This window comes from Aedes aegypti, chromosome 1, assembly GCF_002204515.2.
Source record: "Aedes aegypti strain LVP_AGWG chromosome 1, AaegL5.0 Primary Assembly, whole genome shotgun sequence".
NCBI classification, from domain to species: Eukaryota; Metazoa; Arthropoda; class Insecta; order Diptera; family Culicidae; genus Aedes; species Aedes aegypti.
The window spans coordinates 242,144,507-242,160,323 of record NC_035107.1 but is presented as its reverse complement, the minus strand read 5'-3'; the positions used below and the strand labels follow the sequence as shown (position 1 = coordinate 242,160,323).

Sequence of the window (15,817 nt, the reverse complement as noted above, 5' to 3'; positions counted from 1 at the left end):
TTTAAGCTAAGTATTCCGAGCAGGAGCAAAGTACTGACAAACAAAGCGTGATATTGACTTGATTGACATAAGAGATAAAATATCTGAAGACAATATTAAAATTTTGTTCCTGGAACTTCTAAACCTATGAAAAATTTGATGTACGCAGATCTAATGAATAGCTCGCAGCTATTGGTAAAATCTTGCAGAAACTAAATATGACATGCCAATTTTGTTCTAGTAGTTTATTTTAGATATCATTTCCAGATATTTTATATCATATATCTATCAAGTTAATATCACTTTTAGCTATCCATATTATATTTTCTATTGCTAAGCTTTTTTTGCCTGCTCGGGATGTTTTTCCGTACAAGAAAAATGGAAATTTCTTTGACAGAATTTGAAGTACTGCGCTCTAAGAAAAATGATTTACTTGGCCATTTCCGAAAAAAAAATCACATCAAGATATTCGAATATTTTCTTTTCAGGTGGGTTCAGAGGACTAACCCTTCAAATGATTCAAATATATTCATACAGAGAACTTTTACTTCAATGCATATGTAATAGGTTTATGAAAAATACAAATAAAAATATAATCAAACTATAATTTATAAAATTATTTAAGTTAATTAATCAGTTTTGAACAAACTAAAACTTATTATGAAATTAGATCAATCATTTCAGACTGTTTTTACTTTGTGTAAATAAACATTATTTTGACCAACATCGACATAAATTTTCTCACTGTGCGCTTAAAATAGCCGACTGAACTCAGCTTGGATCAGCACTAAACAGCAGCTGAATAATATGCTTGTTCAGTTGTAGATTAGCGTACCATGTGTTGATTAGACGTTGTCGAATAGAAGCTCTAACATGGTCAATATTCAGCTATGAGAAGTTTATATTTTGCACTGGACGGTATAATCAGAGTCTATGAATGAAGAGTTGCGCGAAGAGTGAAACCAAATCTACCTATCGAACTGTCAAACCGTCTACCTATCGAGCAGCCCAGCAAAGCAGATAGGGTCTGTTTTCGAAGACGAAGAAGAGCAGGCATTCAAAGAAGTCTCTTCGCGCAACTCTGTGTATATAAACTCTGGGTATAATCATCAATTCTAGGATGGCGCAGATGGCAAGGCATACCGCTGACGATTGGAAGGTCTCGAGTTCGAATCCAGTATAAAGGCGATTTTTAAATAAGATTGTTATACTATCATAATAATAGTGCACACTACATTTATAAAGTGCCTAGAAAAATATTTTTTTGTTTTTATTAGTCTTTAATTATTTTTAGACCAGCCGTATAAAAGCTGAACAAAATGCTTGTAAAACGTTTTTAAAGCCCAAAAATAAAGTTGGTATTCAACGACATGTTTTAAAGTTTCTCCAGATTTGTGTGAACAATGCTTTAACAAAGGTTGGCAATGGAAATTATTAAAATGTTATAAAACATGATGCTGGATAAAACTGCCATTATGGTGTTTGTTAAATGAGTGAATGTTAGTTGGGGTATTACTGTACGCGCTAACATGCATAAAGTATGCTGATACTTTTTCAACTGTTTCAGTGCAAAACCAACTGATTTTCTTTGATTCGAAATTGTGAGATGAATTAGCAACAATCATCAAGGACGCGTTCAAATTTCAATGACGGCCTACTTCGCCTTAACGTAAATTGGAAATTTTTACTCGGGGTTCTTTCCGTGCATGCCTGATTTCATAAAAAAAAATAAGCCCCTCACCCCACTGGCACTTCAATGCTGTAAGTTGTTGTGCTGTCAGTTCAAAGAGGGAGCACGTGCGCGAGAGAGAACTGTCAATCTCCACCCGCCGCGGCCTTAATCCAGTGTTGCCTTAATGTACGCATTCTTATCACATGCAGACACGATGATGAATAAAATTTATTAACTTTTTACAATGATAATATTGATAATATTGTTAAAAAACGATACGAGTTTATAAAGATAGTCAATACAGAAATATTCGTAGTTGTGAAAAGTATGAAATTATGCCGATGGTTGACCATGAATCTGCGTTACAGTTTGACCGATTTCAATGCAGTTGTGTTAGATTCGGCAACACTGCATCCCTCATCAGCAGGTCGCACCGCACGCATGCGACTACGAGAGAGCGAATCGCAGAAGGCAGCTGTCTGTGTAGGAAAAAAACATCGAGTTCGGCACGGTGTGTTGTTTGTGAAGTCGTTTTGGCGCAGGAGTTTCAAAATTTTCCACAAATTCCAGAATTTCTGTGACGAAAATCCTCCGTTAGCGATCGCCTTTTCGATCCCTCAACAGCAGGTAAGCTTTTACATCCGGCGATTTAAGAATAATCGCGTCTTAGCGGTGGAAAATGGGAAACAAAATTATGTAACATTCCCATTCGGGAAAATTCCTCCGTTTTTGCTTAAGAGGAAAATAACCATCATCGTTTTACAAATTTTCAAAACCAGTTTTTTCGCTCAAAGTTGAAGCAATGCTCAAGATAATCTATCATTGCATTGCACTGTCTATCTGTAATGCGATGATAGATTTTCATAAGGATTTCTCCAAATTTGAACGAAAATACTGGTTTTTATTTTTTGATGATTGAATGATGGTGTCTTGAGCCTTAATGGTGTGACCGTATTTTTTGTTCCGGATCTTTTTAGCCATGGGGAACACCGTTTCGGCAGCTGAACTGATGGCCACAAACATCGTACATGCCGAAGCTGCAGAAGCCCCGACACTGCCCAAGGGACATCCCCCCGTGGGAGAAGTCAAGATGGCAAGTGGAGGAGGAGCAAATCCACCACCAGAGTGTCCGATGCACAACAAGGAACAGGCCATCAAGGAAAAGCCCATCCTGGTCTCGGAGTGTCCCGTCAAACACGATGATTCCGACATCAATCCTCTGAACATGGTAAGTCATTAGAGTAAGGGCGCCAAGTGCAAAAAGCCCAGGGCTGGTCGCGAGTCACTTTTTAGTGACTTGGTCACTAATTTCGACCTCGGAAATAAAAGTTTCTGCAGTCACTTTTGAAGAAAAATGGTGGTTAATGTCCCTATTTTCATGATCGGATGATAAACTTGTCTGAATTAGCTTCTCAAACTCGAAAAATATATCCGATTTTATTTGCATCCCATAATATTCCTCCAGTACTACAATAAACCATAATAAATTATAGCACTTCATGCAAATTTGAATTTCAAATATGTTGGATCGCAGTAAGCATGGTTACAATACAAGGTTATCACAGCAGATATCCATAGAAACAAGATTTTTTCACTCCTTTTGTACAGTTCAATTTAATTTGTAATTTGAACTTTATTATAACGGGTCAAGGAAACGTACAGATATTACATTGGAAGGTAATACAGTTAGTAATGAGCACGAAATAAAACTAGACGCTTTTGTAAAAACGTGTTGTAACAAATTTTGGCGACGAGTTTTAGTGAAAATTGAAAATCGAAGCAAATTGCAAAGCCGAAACTTCGACAATGGCGCAAGCATCAGGAGAACCAGCCGCATCACGTGTTGAGCTACCGATCAGAGACATCCAAACGGCGATTTTCCAGATCACCACACTTCTGCAGCGGATTGCAGCTCCCAATCAGCCGAATTCGGAGCAGACCCTGGAAGCGCTTTCCTCAAACATCAGCGAGTTCCTTTTCAACCCAGAGAACGGCATCACGTTTGAGAAGTGGTTCGCTCGGTACACGGATCTTTTCGAGAGCGACGCACGCCATTTGGACGACGCAGCCAAAGTACGGCTGTTGCTGCGAAAACTAACCACATCTTACAGTCGGTATTTAAATTACATCCTCTCACGAATACCGAGGGAGATCACGTTCAACGACACGGTGGAAACGCTGAAAAAGATTTTCGGCGAGCAAACCTCACTTTTCTGTCGTCGGTTCCAGTGCCTTCAACTGACGAAAAGTGAAGGCAATGACGTCATCACGTATGACGGAAGGGTCAACCGAGGGTGTAAAGACTTCGATTTTGCGAACCTGACAAACGACCAATTCAAATGTCTGGTGTTCGTCACCGGACTGAAGGCAACCAATCATGCGGATATTCGGACGAGATTGCTCTACCGGATGGAGAACGAGAGACCAGATGCGCCAGTGACTCCTCAAACTCTCATCGACGAGTTCCAGCAGCTCGTTAACCTGAACAACAATTTGATTGAGCATCTTACCAGCTCCAAAGCAACAGTGCAGGCCATCTGCGAGAAGAAGAGACCAACAGACGTTTCCAAACCTTCGTTCAAGCCGGAAGTCAAATCCCCGAAGACGCCATGCTGGCAAATGCACTTCGTCAAGGATTGCACATACAGCAGCCATCTGTGCAAATCCTTGTAGGACACAAGTAGGGGTACTGCACTTGCTTCACCAAGCCATCAAGCGCGCCTACTGGTGGTCATCCAAACCAGAGAAAAGTTAAGAATCAACACAAGAAGACCAAGTACCAAGCTAACGTCGTTCACACAGTTAGTCACACCGGTACACTCAACCTGTACGTCATAACAACGCTAAACGGTCGTCAAGCCACGCTGCAGCTTGATAGCGGATCACCAATCACCATAATCAGTGAAGAAACGTGGAGAAATATTGGATCACCTGCACTCAAGTCATCAACCTATGAAGCACTCTGCATCCAGAAACCCTCTTCCACTGCTGTGGGAATTCACCTGCCTTCTTGGAATTAACAACATCGTCAAGCCTGGCCTGTGTCGTGTCACGTCAGTCAAAGGACTCAATTTATTCGGGTCGGAATGGATGGTCCTCTTCGACATGTGAACGAAACCATTGTCATCGTTCGTCAATCAGGTGAATTCTTCCAATTCAAATTCCTTTTCTGGAAAGCACTTCCTCATGCGGTTCCCCAAAGTTTCTCAGGATACTCTTGGACACTGCCAGAAAGCCCAAGTCAGCCTTCACCTGAAACCAGATGCCTGGCCCGTGTTCCGACCCAAACGCCCTGTACCGTACAACGCCATTCCATTGGTCGACGCAGAGCTCAATCGTCTGCATCAGTTGGGTATCATCTCACCCGTAGAGTACTCCGACTGGGCAGCACCAATCGTTGCGGAAGCCTGGTGGTAAAATTCGAATTTGTGCCGACTATTCGACCGGGTTGAATGCCATGCTGGAAGCGCACAACTATCCTCTTCCAACGCCGGAAGACATATTCTTCAAGTTGGTTGGTAGCAAGGTGTTCAGTATCATCGACCTATCGGATGCCTACTTATAGGTAGAAGTCGATGACGCATCAAAGCGACTGCTCACCATTAACACACATCGGGGACTATTCAACTTCAACAGGCTGGCTCCTGGTGCCAAGTCAAACTCCGGCGCGTTTAAGCAACTGATGCATGCCATTATTGCTCTAATTCCTGGCGTCGAAGTATTCCTGGATGTCTTCATAGTATTCAGCAAAGAGCAACAGTATCAAACGCTCTGCATCCTCTTCGACCGTTTGCAGGAATATGGGTTTCACCTGAAACTAGAAAAATGACATTTCTACCAGCAGGAAATCAAGTACTTGGGGCACTGATCCGGAGAAAACAGTTGCCATTTCGTCGTTGCAACGTCCAACTGATGTCTCCACCCTGCGGTCATTCCTGGGAGCGGTAACTTTTTACGGAAAATTCATCCGTGAAATGCATCAGCTTCGAAGGTCGCTGGATCAATGGGTTACTTGCATGGCTTGAATCGCTACTCGCCACATAGTAACGCACATGCGCTAGTGTCTATGCACGAAAAATCGCTTAAAGGTAATGCGAACAATATTTGTATGGCGAAAAGCATCTAACGAATTATTTCTCAAAATTGCGAACCATTTTCGAAAAAATATTTGGTACCGGTTGTACGTGATGATAATGAAAATCACGCCTACCAAATATTTTTTTGATTAAAGCTTTCATTTACGAGAAATTTAAAGTTAGATGCCTTTGCCCATACAAAATGAAACGAGAAAACTTCTGCTGATCAACTATGGACAAGAGGTAATCCATTACTGAAGAAAGAAGCAAAGTTCGTTTGGACTGTCGAATGCCAACAAGCTTTCACCGACATCAAGCACGTTCTTCAGACGGATCTACTCCTCACCCACTACGACCCCTCGCTCGAGATCATCGTGGCCGGTGATGCATCCAAAACGGGCATAGGAGCGGTAATCATGCATTGCTTCCACGGTCGAATCAAGGCAATTGCGCATGCCTCCAAAACACTATCGTTGGCCGAACAAAACTACGAGCAAATCGAAAAAGAGGCGCTCGCTCTGGTCTTTGCTGTCACCAAGTTTCACCGCATGCTGTTGGGACAAAGGTTCAAGTTGCAGACTGACCATCAGCCACTCGTGAAAGTATTCGGATCGAAGAAAAGAATTCTCATTCACACGGCCAACCGGCTGAAACGATGGGCACTCACTCTGCTCGGATTCGAAATTGAGTTCGTGTCCACAAATAATTTTGGCTACGCCGATGTACTATCGCGCCTCATCAGCAATCACGAGCGTGCTGAGGAAGAATTCGTCGTAGCACAAATCAACGTCGAGGCCGATCTGCAATACGTTTTGGATAACACTTTCGAGCAACTACCAGTCACGTTTCAAATGGTGAAGCAAGCTACATCGGATGACCCAACAATGCAGAAACTCAACCAGTTTATCAAAACTGGCTGGCCAAGCAACTGCAAGTCAATTCAAGATTCGGCGCTACAATCATTCTTCAACCGGCGCGATTCATTGTCGCTACTTCAAGGGTTTGTGATGATGATGGACCGACTGATAATACCGGAGTGTTTCCGGAAAAAGCTTCTAAAGCAGCTACATCGATATCATCCTGGTATCGAGCGAGTAAAAGTCATCCCTCGGAGCACCATCTATTGGCTGAACATCGACGACGACATCGGCAAGTACGTTCGACGCTGCTCCAGTTGTGCAAATGCACAAAAATGACCACCACAAGCAGAACCACAACCGTCGCAGAGCGCAGGACCATGGGAACGCATCCATGTCGACTATGCCGGACCGATCAACAGAATCGACTATCTGGTAGTCGTCGACTCGTTCTCAAAATGGCCGGAAATTTTCCGGACAAAATCGACCACAGCATCTGCTACGATTGGTTTCCTCCAAGAGAGCTTCGCCAGGTTCGGTGATTTTGTCCGATAACGGAACACAGTTCACTGGATACGATTTTCGTACATTCTGCGAAAATCTGGGCATCATACATTTCCGCACCGCACCGTTTTATCTCCAGTCGAATGGACAAGCGGAAAGGTTCGTCCACACTCTTCGCAAAATCCGAGAGGGAGAAGGATTATCAGCATCTTTAAGACACTATACGTTAATGCTTCCAGTGGACGATTTGCCCTTTGAAGGGAGCACCACACTAGACAACGGACTAGCATGCAACGCCCAGTGGCACAGTCGAAATACATTCCTGATGAAAAGTTTTCCGGACTGAAGCGGGAATCGAACCCACACCTCTTGACTCGATGCGGCTAAATGCTTGGTAACACTAACCACACGGCCACGAAGCCCACAAGCATCTGCAGCTCTTCAAACATTTCTGCAGGTGTATCGATCAACTCCATCCAATCTGCTCGACGGTAAATCCCCTTCGGAAGTACTGAATGGCAGACGAATGCGTACAACACTAGATCTGCTCAAGCCTTCATCAGCGCCTCCACAAGCACCAGTACCAAACAAGCCTTCTCAATCACGAAAATTCGCAGCAGGAGCAACCGCCTTTGCGAAGGTTCATAAAAATAACTAGAGCTGAAGGTGGCAGTCCGGAGTTGTAATCGAGGCAATTGGGAACGTACATTACAATGTACTCCTCGATGCAGCGGAAGCGGTTAATTCGATCGCACGTCGACTAACTTCGGATGAACTAATCTGCAAAGCAAGAAAGAGCGGAAATTGAATTACCGTTGTCTGTATTGTGGGGCGATTTTGGAATGACATCAAATGCAGAGCCACCCAGAGAGCAACCAGTACCGATTGCGGCTGAAGTTCGTCCTACCATCGAGACCAACGAGAACCGTCAAAACTCCACGGCATTTTCAAGACTACGTTCTCTCTTATGTCGAATTCGTTTTTGAACCTAGGTTGGAACTGGCGCAACCCGTTCTGAATCACAGTTTCAACCCCAACCCGATTCAGGTTCGACCGGACTACAATTTGCTTGACGTTTGTTTGTTTATGTGTTGATCACCGACCCAGTTCCTAAAAACGAAAACGACATTAGAGATATTACCATCCCATAATATTCAGCCAACCAACCATAATAAATTATACTGCCCATAAATGCATGTCAGTCCCATGTTTGCTGGATTTCCTATTCACATGGGACAATTATGCGTTTATGGGCAGTATAGCACCTTAATGCAAATTCGAATTTCAAATATGAGTTGGATCGCAGTAAGCATGGTTTGCTGTGGTATCCATAGGAACAAGATTGTTTCACTCCTTTTGTACAGTAAGTAATGAGCACAAAATCAAACTAGACGCAGTGTTGTGAAAAACTCAATTTCTCATAACTCACGCTTGATATTTTTCATGCGTGAGTTGTCAATCACGCAACTCAGCAGTCAAAAAATCATGGATGAGTTGACTTACCTTTTTGACTCATTGTCTCGTATTTCCACAGTTTACTCTCACACAGCAATAGTTTTTTGTTAGTCTGGTAAAATTAAAGTCATACTTTCTAACGTAAACAACAACATTCGGGTTCACAAGTTTATGACGGGTTTTGCGACTAAATCATTTTTTACGGTTTGAGTTGATTGAGTGATTTTGCATCAAAATCTGAAGCGTGAGATTTACGAAGCAGATCGCTAATGAGTTCGCTCTCACGGGAGAGCGTATTGATTGATATTTGAGTGTAAGTCTATCAACACTGACTAGGCGCTTTTGTAATAACGTGTTCGGTTTCAATTGTTACAGATTTGGAAGTCAATGTGTCAAGAATAGTGAGGAAAAACAGGCCTCATTCACAAATTTCGCTAATAGGGATGCGAAATTAACATGTTACAGTTCACACAAATTTTCAAAATATTCATATAAAAAGCATTACTAAGGGTTGAGCAAAAAGAATTTCCAAACTATTTTATCGACACAAATCCGAAGACTAAAAAATTCAAATCAAACATTTTTCAAAGAAAACGACAAAAACTATAGAACTAATTCTTAAATTTTATTTAGGAGTTCAGTAAGAAATTTGACTATTTGATATTTTGACTAATTTACAATCTAATGTAAAAGATATATTTTTGGAAGCAACTACCATCAGTGCACCAGTAGCCGCTCATGCCACTATTATCGCTCACTAGTGCAATTAGTGTAAAAATGCAATCTTTTTCGTACGGATATCTTCTAACAACATGAACAACTTTCAAATGAAATCGTCTGACATTACTTTAATTTGATAAAATAATTCTTTATATCAAAACCATAAAACCCTGTGAACGGCTATTGGATCAGTTGGTATTTTTGTGCGTTCCAATAACCGCTCATGCAAAAAATTAAACCAAATTTTAAAGAAATCTCGCGTAACTTTTCAAAACGTCCTAAGTAACAAATGTAAACAAATCGAGATTATCATTGCAAATCATTTGCGTTGCACCACTTAGCAGCACACTAGAACACTCGTTCTGATATATTAACAATAAATTAATCTATTAAAAGCTTAACAAAATGACCAATGTTCAAAACTGCATCACTTTTATTCAATTGTTACATTGGACCTTTGATCAGAGAACCAACCACGTGTCCTAAGTAACATTTATGAATAAACACGATTCTAATGTTACATTGGACATTCCTGAATAAAGCTTTGGATTGGAGTTTAAAAGGTAGAATGATTTGTAGAAGCGTGTCTGAGACGCTACTTAGATGTATAGAATGCCATAATAAATGCTTCACAATCATTTCAGTCGATATTTTCAGAGTCGCACTGCCTCGCAAAATTGAAAACGCTCAAGTGACAAAAAGAGAATGAGTTACACAAAACTGTATTTTGGTCTTTTTGCCAAACCATGTTTTACCGTTTCGCTGGATTGGATCTGCTGCAACTTCTCTTTTCATATTATTAGCGCATTGCGTGCATATAGGGGAATGATATTGAGCAAAAGATTGAGCATCATGATGTCATTGTATCAATCTGATTCAGATGCATGATCGATCAAGCATATAAATATGCTTCCCGGCAGCAACGTACATGCGCGACTTGCTCACACATATTTTCAGAGCGATCAATCACCGAAGGGAGGAGAAGCTGTATGTATTTGTTAGGCGTGGGCTCCTTTCTCAAGTTCCTACAACAAGATGGACGACGTCGGCATCGTCATCATTCCCCACCGCAATTTCTTGTTTCAACCGACGGCTGGTGCTGATTGCAACACAGCCGTCACCATCACCACGTCACGCAGTGGGAAACTCACACATGATCATGTTGGCGAAACCGTCATAAAAACGGGGGGGGGGGGGGGGGGGGGGGGGGGGTTTGGAAATTGAGGGAGAATCAGTGAGCAAAATGTCCTACATACAGCTCAACGTTTCCCCTCCTTCTGTTGTTACATAGGACACATAGACGGAGGGAAGAAGTAACGTCGTGGGATTGAATGAATCAAAACAAAGCACAGCTGGTGTCTCCGATTAGCACACCGCAACAAAATGTCCATATTTTCAGAGTCGCTCTGCCTCGCAATATTGAATAAGCTCAAATAAATAACAAAAAGAGAACAAGGTACACAGAACTGTATTTTGGCACGGCAGCAACACGAGCAACGTGCATGCGCGACTTGCGCACATAGATTTGCAGAGCAATCATTCACCGAAGAGCGGAAAAGCTGTATATATTTGTTTGGCATTGGTTTCCTACAACACAATCGACGGCGCCGTCATCGTCATCATTTCCCACCGCTATTTCTTGTTTGCGCCGACGGCTGGTGCCGAATGCAACACAGTCGTCACCACCCGTCGTGCAGTGGGTAACTCACACACGAACAAGTGTGGGCGAAACCAGCATTAAAACGAGGGGGAAGATTGAGAGAGAAACAGCGAGAAAGCAAAAAGTCCCATGTACAGCTCAACGTTTCCCCTCCTTCTGTTGTTACATAGGACACATAGACGGAGAGAAAAAAGTGACGGCGTGGCATTGAATGAATCAAATTGTTGTTGTTTGTGAGGGACTTTAACCCGAAGGTCATTCGTCCCTTCTTCAAATGAATCAAAACAAAGCACAGCTGGTGCCTGCAACAAAATGAGCAGTTCAACTTGAATGTTGAAGCAGTTCAACGCACGTGGATACAAAATGAAATAAAACATGCTTGCTGTGTGCTCAAATCAAAATGTCCGATGCTACTATAACTAAAACAAAATGACTGAAGTGAATGTCCAATGTAACAATTGTTGAAACAGAACGACCTATGTGATTTATCCTATGTACATATTTTTGGTCAAAACGTCCTATCTGATGTTTTTATAGATTTCAGTGTAATTTCCAAATAAATTGACAAAATTTCATTTCTTACGTTGAACTTTATTACACTGCTTCCCTCTACAAGCAACACAGTAAGGAAAAATTGTTTCATTTTGATACAGTTTCAAAATATATTTTCACAACCTTCAAGCTCGATTTACTCGAAATGTGTGAATTGTTAGATAGGCCGTTTTGAAAAGTTACGCGAGAAATCTCGATTTTAGTATAGGGGAAGGCGGGGCAGTATGGTCATACGGGGTGATATGAGCCACCTTTCATTGGAGCTTAAAAACCGGTTTTGTTCCCGATTACTTTAGGACCTCATAAAGTGTGCTTTAACTAGCCACCACCGTGAAAACCGTGCGAAAATGTTGTTTCATACTTCACATATTCATGATAATATGAAATGCTACTACGAAAATCTTATGAGATTATGGATGTAAAAAATAAAGTTTGGCTATTGCTTTTGTCTCGATCGTAGTAGCACAGTAATACGCGTCCCTATGTAATTGTTATTAGTTGCTAAGATAGAATAAAATGTTCATTCCACTGCTAGTAATCAGTCAAGCTAGACGTTTTATTTAATTGCTCTGGCCGATAACCTGCCCAGCAAGAGGACCATAACCGGAAGAAGTCTGGAAGATATTTTAAATTCAAGAAACCTCAAACAGTTTAATTTGAATTCAAAATGTCGTTGAATCATCCTTCCTCTTGGTTATGCTACCTTGCCGCGATGGGAGGGCATAATCCTTCAGCCCATATGATGGAAACCAAAGGCGTAACCTGTAGTGGTGGTATCACATTTTGGCATTTTTTGCTTAAAGCCGCGTTATAATTAATATGGCATAGACGCAATAATATCTGGCATGTGATCCAACGGACATTCTGCGTCGTTGATAGAATTGATGCCCTTTTCAAATAACTATTCTTTTCGAAGTGGACATTGATACTATTAGTGACGATCAGTTTACATTTTGCTAATCAGAATGATCCGTAGCCACTCTTACTATTAGCTAGCTAGACACATCGTTATCATATACGACGTAGGGAATATTACTCTGAGGAAAATGACTAATAGATTCACTGAGTAGAAATAAGTGGCGACAATATTATTTTAATATGGTTTTTACAGTACCATAATAATGAATACCTCATTAGTAACAATGGTATTAGAAATCTAATTCCAGCTTCATTATCGCAAAATTTACAAGCAAAAAGTAGGCGTTGTGAAGCATAGCATTTGCCACCGAAAAGTGAATCTTGTATGAGACTGTAATAGAAGCCTAAGGTAACTTTACTCTTAAATATTCACTACAATAATGACTATGGAAAATAAGACGCTGAGATCGATCACTAGGGTACACTTTCTAGTTTCGAGAAATTGTTGAACAGACAAGGAAAGTGACTTTTTACTTTAAGGATATATGAACGTAATAACCAATAAATACTTTTAACAACAAAAAACGAAATCAACTAGAACTACTACTAAACAGCCTAATTTTGCTAAGACTTGACGACAATTGACATTTAAGACTCTAATGTTACGTAATCAGAATAGCACTTAAATGACAAATTATTCAAAACCGTTTCGACTACTATTTCAAACAAATCCTGATGGAGCTCCTTTTCTCAGAAACATAAGAATATGTGTATTTTTCAAAAACTGCCACGTCACAACAGTGTTCATGTGGGCATCATACCCGTCATAGTCCGTCTGAGTATTGGTCGTGGTAGAGGAGAAACTTGGCAAAAGCCAGACCGAGGGTTCAGCCTTGACAAATTAAGCTGTCAGGCAGCTCCAACTGAATACCATACAAAAAAAAAGTACATTTCTGATTTTTATAAGTTTAGGTTCAAGTTTTGGAAAAACACGTCTTTATTCTTTGAGGTTTGAGTTTGGAATGACACAATGAAAATGAAACGTAAAAAGTGTAGGCTACTGCGACTTGAATAACGGTTGCATCGGGTTGCTTCGTCTTCACTGATTGATTCCTATTCTGCCCAACAGATGCCACCGATGAACCAGAATCCAGCACCAGACCAACCTTTCCCGCTGCCAAAAGACCGGCAGGTTTCATCGATTCCCAAAGTAACGGAAGACGGCCGGCAGGAATTCTGGGTCTATCCCAGCCAGCAGATGTTCTGGAATGCGATGCTCCGCAAGGGTTGGCGCTGGCAAAAGGACGACATCGCGCCGAAAGACATGGACGACATCATCAAGATTCACAACGCCAACAACGAGCAGGCGTGGCAAGAAGTGCTCAAATGGGAAGCACTGCACGCACGGGAATGTGGTAATCCCAAGCTGAAGAGTTTCGGCGGTAAGGCGACAGAGTACAGTCCGAGGGCCCGCATGCGAAGCTGGCTTGGCTACGAACTGCCCTTCGACAGGCACGACTGGATTGTGGACCGATGTGGTAAGGATGTCCGGTACATAATTGACTATTACGATGGCGGTATGGTGGACGATAAGTACAAATTCGCCCTGCTCGATGTCAGACCTGCGATGGATTCGCCGGAAAACGTTTGGGACCGGATGAAGGTTTGCTACATGCGCTGGAAGTTCCAGTTGGAGAGTAAGGTCAAGCAACTGAGTAACTAAACAGCAGGCGGAAGAAGCCACACAAGACGACGAAGCGGAGCCCAATAGATTTTAACAGCCGTGATAGTTGACAAGCAACCCCCCATACTATGAACCATGCATAGAGCCATTTCTCAATTATGAACCGAGCGGTCAACAGTAGCGACTCGCTACTGCGCTACTCCAATAAACACATGTGTTAAACGAAAACGCATCCCAAACGTTAACTGAGATACTGGAATTTACTGGTAAGAGTTTTCAATAAGCCTGGTGAGTATCACAATAATCCTTTCTGGCACTGTATTTCGATTTACGGACGATAGTTCGACTGCATTGATGAACGATATCCTAATTGGGAGTCGTGGGATCGAAGCCTACCACTCCAGAACGATTCCATTATTTTTCACAATTTTACATCTCAATTTGTTCAAATTGACTTGTATCTACGAACTTCATTTTTGTTTTTGTCCGGTCTTTGTTTTCAAGAATAAGCTCTCTAAAGTTCTTACTTTAAAGGCACTTAATCACTACCAGCCCTGTGAATCAGACATCAATCACTTGAATATAAAATGAACTAGATCTGAATTACTTGAAGAGTTTCAGACCTGATTGAAGTGTATCAGACATTAACTAATCATTTAAATATGGAGTGAATCAAATTAAAATCACTTCAATGTGAAGTATATACTAGAGGAAGCACAACTATGTGCATCATCTCATTTCCACTGGGTTGTGAGGAGCAACAACTGTGCAGATGGTGTCATGGGAAACGATCGCATCAATCTGATTTTCTTGTGCATCAGAATCTCTTAAGCCATTTATGCTGTTCCGCTCGAGAAAAACAAAGAAATTCCTTGACTGAATGGGTCAACAAACTTCCCCAGAAATGAGAGCCCCATTTGAAATGACATTTCTTCTCAACTTCGTACTGCGATCAGAAAAATGTGAATTTCTGGATCATTTCTGAGAAGAAATTTTCCACGCATCGAGATAATAGCCCATTCCTTTTCTGGGTCTACCCCGTTTGGCATAATGCCATATGGCATAATGCCGTTCGGCATACATTCGTTTGGCATAATAGCTGTTTGGCATAATGCCATTTGGCATAACGGTCGTTTGGCATAATGGCCGTTTGGCATAATTGTGAAAAACATTTAATTTGATCAAATTCCCTCCATTAAGCAAAATGGGGTGGATAAATTGCTCGCAATCATACATTTCGTTGTCAGTTATTGAAAGGACATACTTCTAATCTTCATTTTTCAAGGAAACCAATATCCAATGAAACTCTTTTAGAATAGTATGAAGTGACTTCGGTGAGGGACCACGAGCATGCACCTAGACGAGGTGACAGGACCTGGACGAAGAGGTAGAACGAGGGTGTTGAACCTGGACGGGAGGTGGCTGAAGCGGATCCAAGAGTCGGAGATAAAGATGCGGTCAAGGCTAGTGGCGGGTTCTTATTGATCAGAAGGCGAGGTCAGGAGAGCTGTAGGAACTCGGAAGTCAGAAGAAGCTTGGAGGACACCGTTACTACGATTTACGAATGTTTCAAACGGCTAATACATTCAGCAGTGTTTTTTTCCTTCTTTTAATCAAAGGCTGTTCTTTCTAGTTATATTTCACAGCCGTTAATGTGGACTTCTGTATAATTGAGCTTATTCTGCGCGGCGTGTGAGTCGAGACTCTCACCGTGAGTGACGTGAGACGACTAATGTTAGTCAAATGGGAGCGAGTCGACAATTGTCACCTCATTCGACTCGTGTCACCTCACACGCCGCG

The 15,817-nt window shown here is 41.6% G+C and overlaps 1 protein-coding gene across 1 annotated transcript; it reads left to right on the top strand.

Moving 5' to 3' along the window:
• Positions 1–2,093: 2,093 nt before the first annotated feature.
• Positions 2,094–14,280, top strand: LOC5564809 (cytochrome c-type heme lyase). Its single transcript, XM_001649107.2, has 3 exons — positions 2,094–2,278; positions 2,629–2,879; positions 13,463–14,280. The coding sequence occupies exons 2-3, from the start codon at positions 2,631–2,633 to the stop codon at positions 14,054–14,056; spliced, it is 843 nt and encodes a 280-aa protein (XP_001649157.2). The 5' UTR covers positions 2,094–2,278; positions 2,629–2,630; the 3' UTR covers positions 14,057–14,280.
• Positions 14,281–15,817: the final 1,537 nt, after the last annotated feature.

Coding starts and splice junctions, on each gene's coding strand:
- LOC5564809 (XM_001649107.2), top strand. CDS start 2,631: ATGGGGAACACCGTTTCGGCAGCTGAACTGATGGCCACAAACATCGTA. Junction 2,880..13,462: donor ACATCAATCCTCTGAACATG/GTAAGTCATTAG, acceptor TCTGCCCAACAG/ATGCCACCGATGAACCAGAA.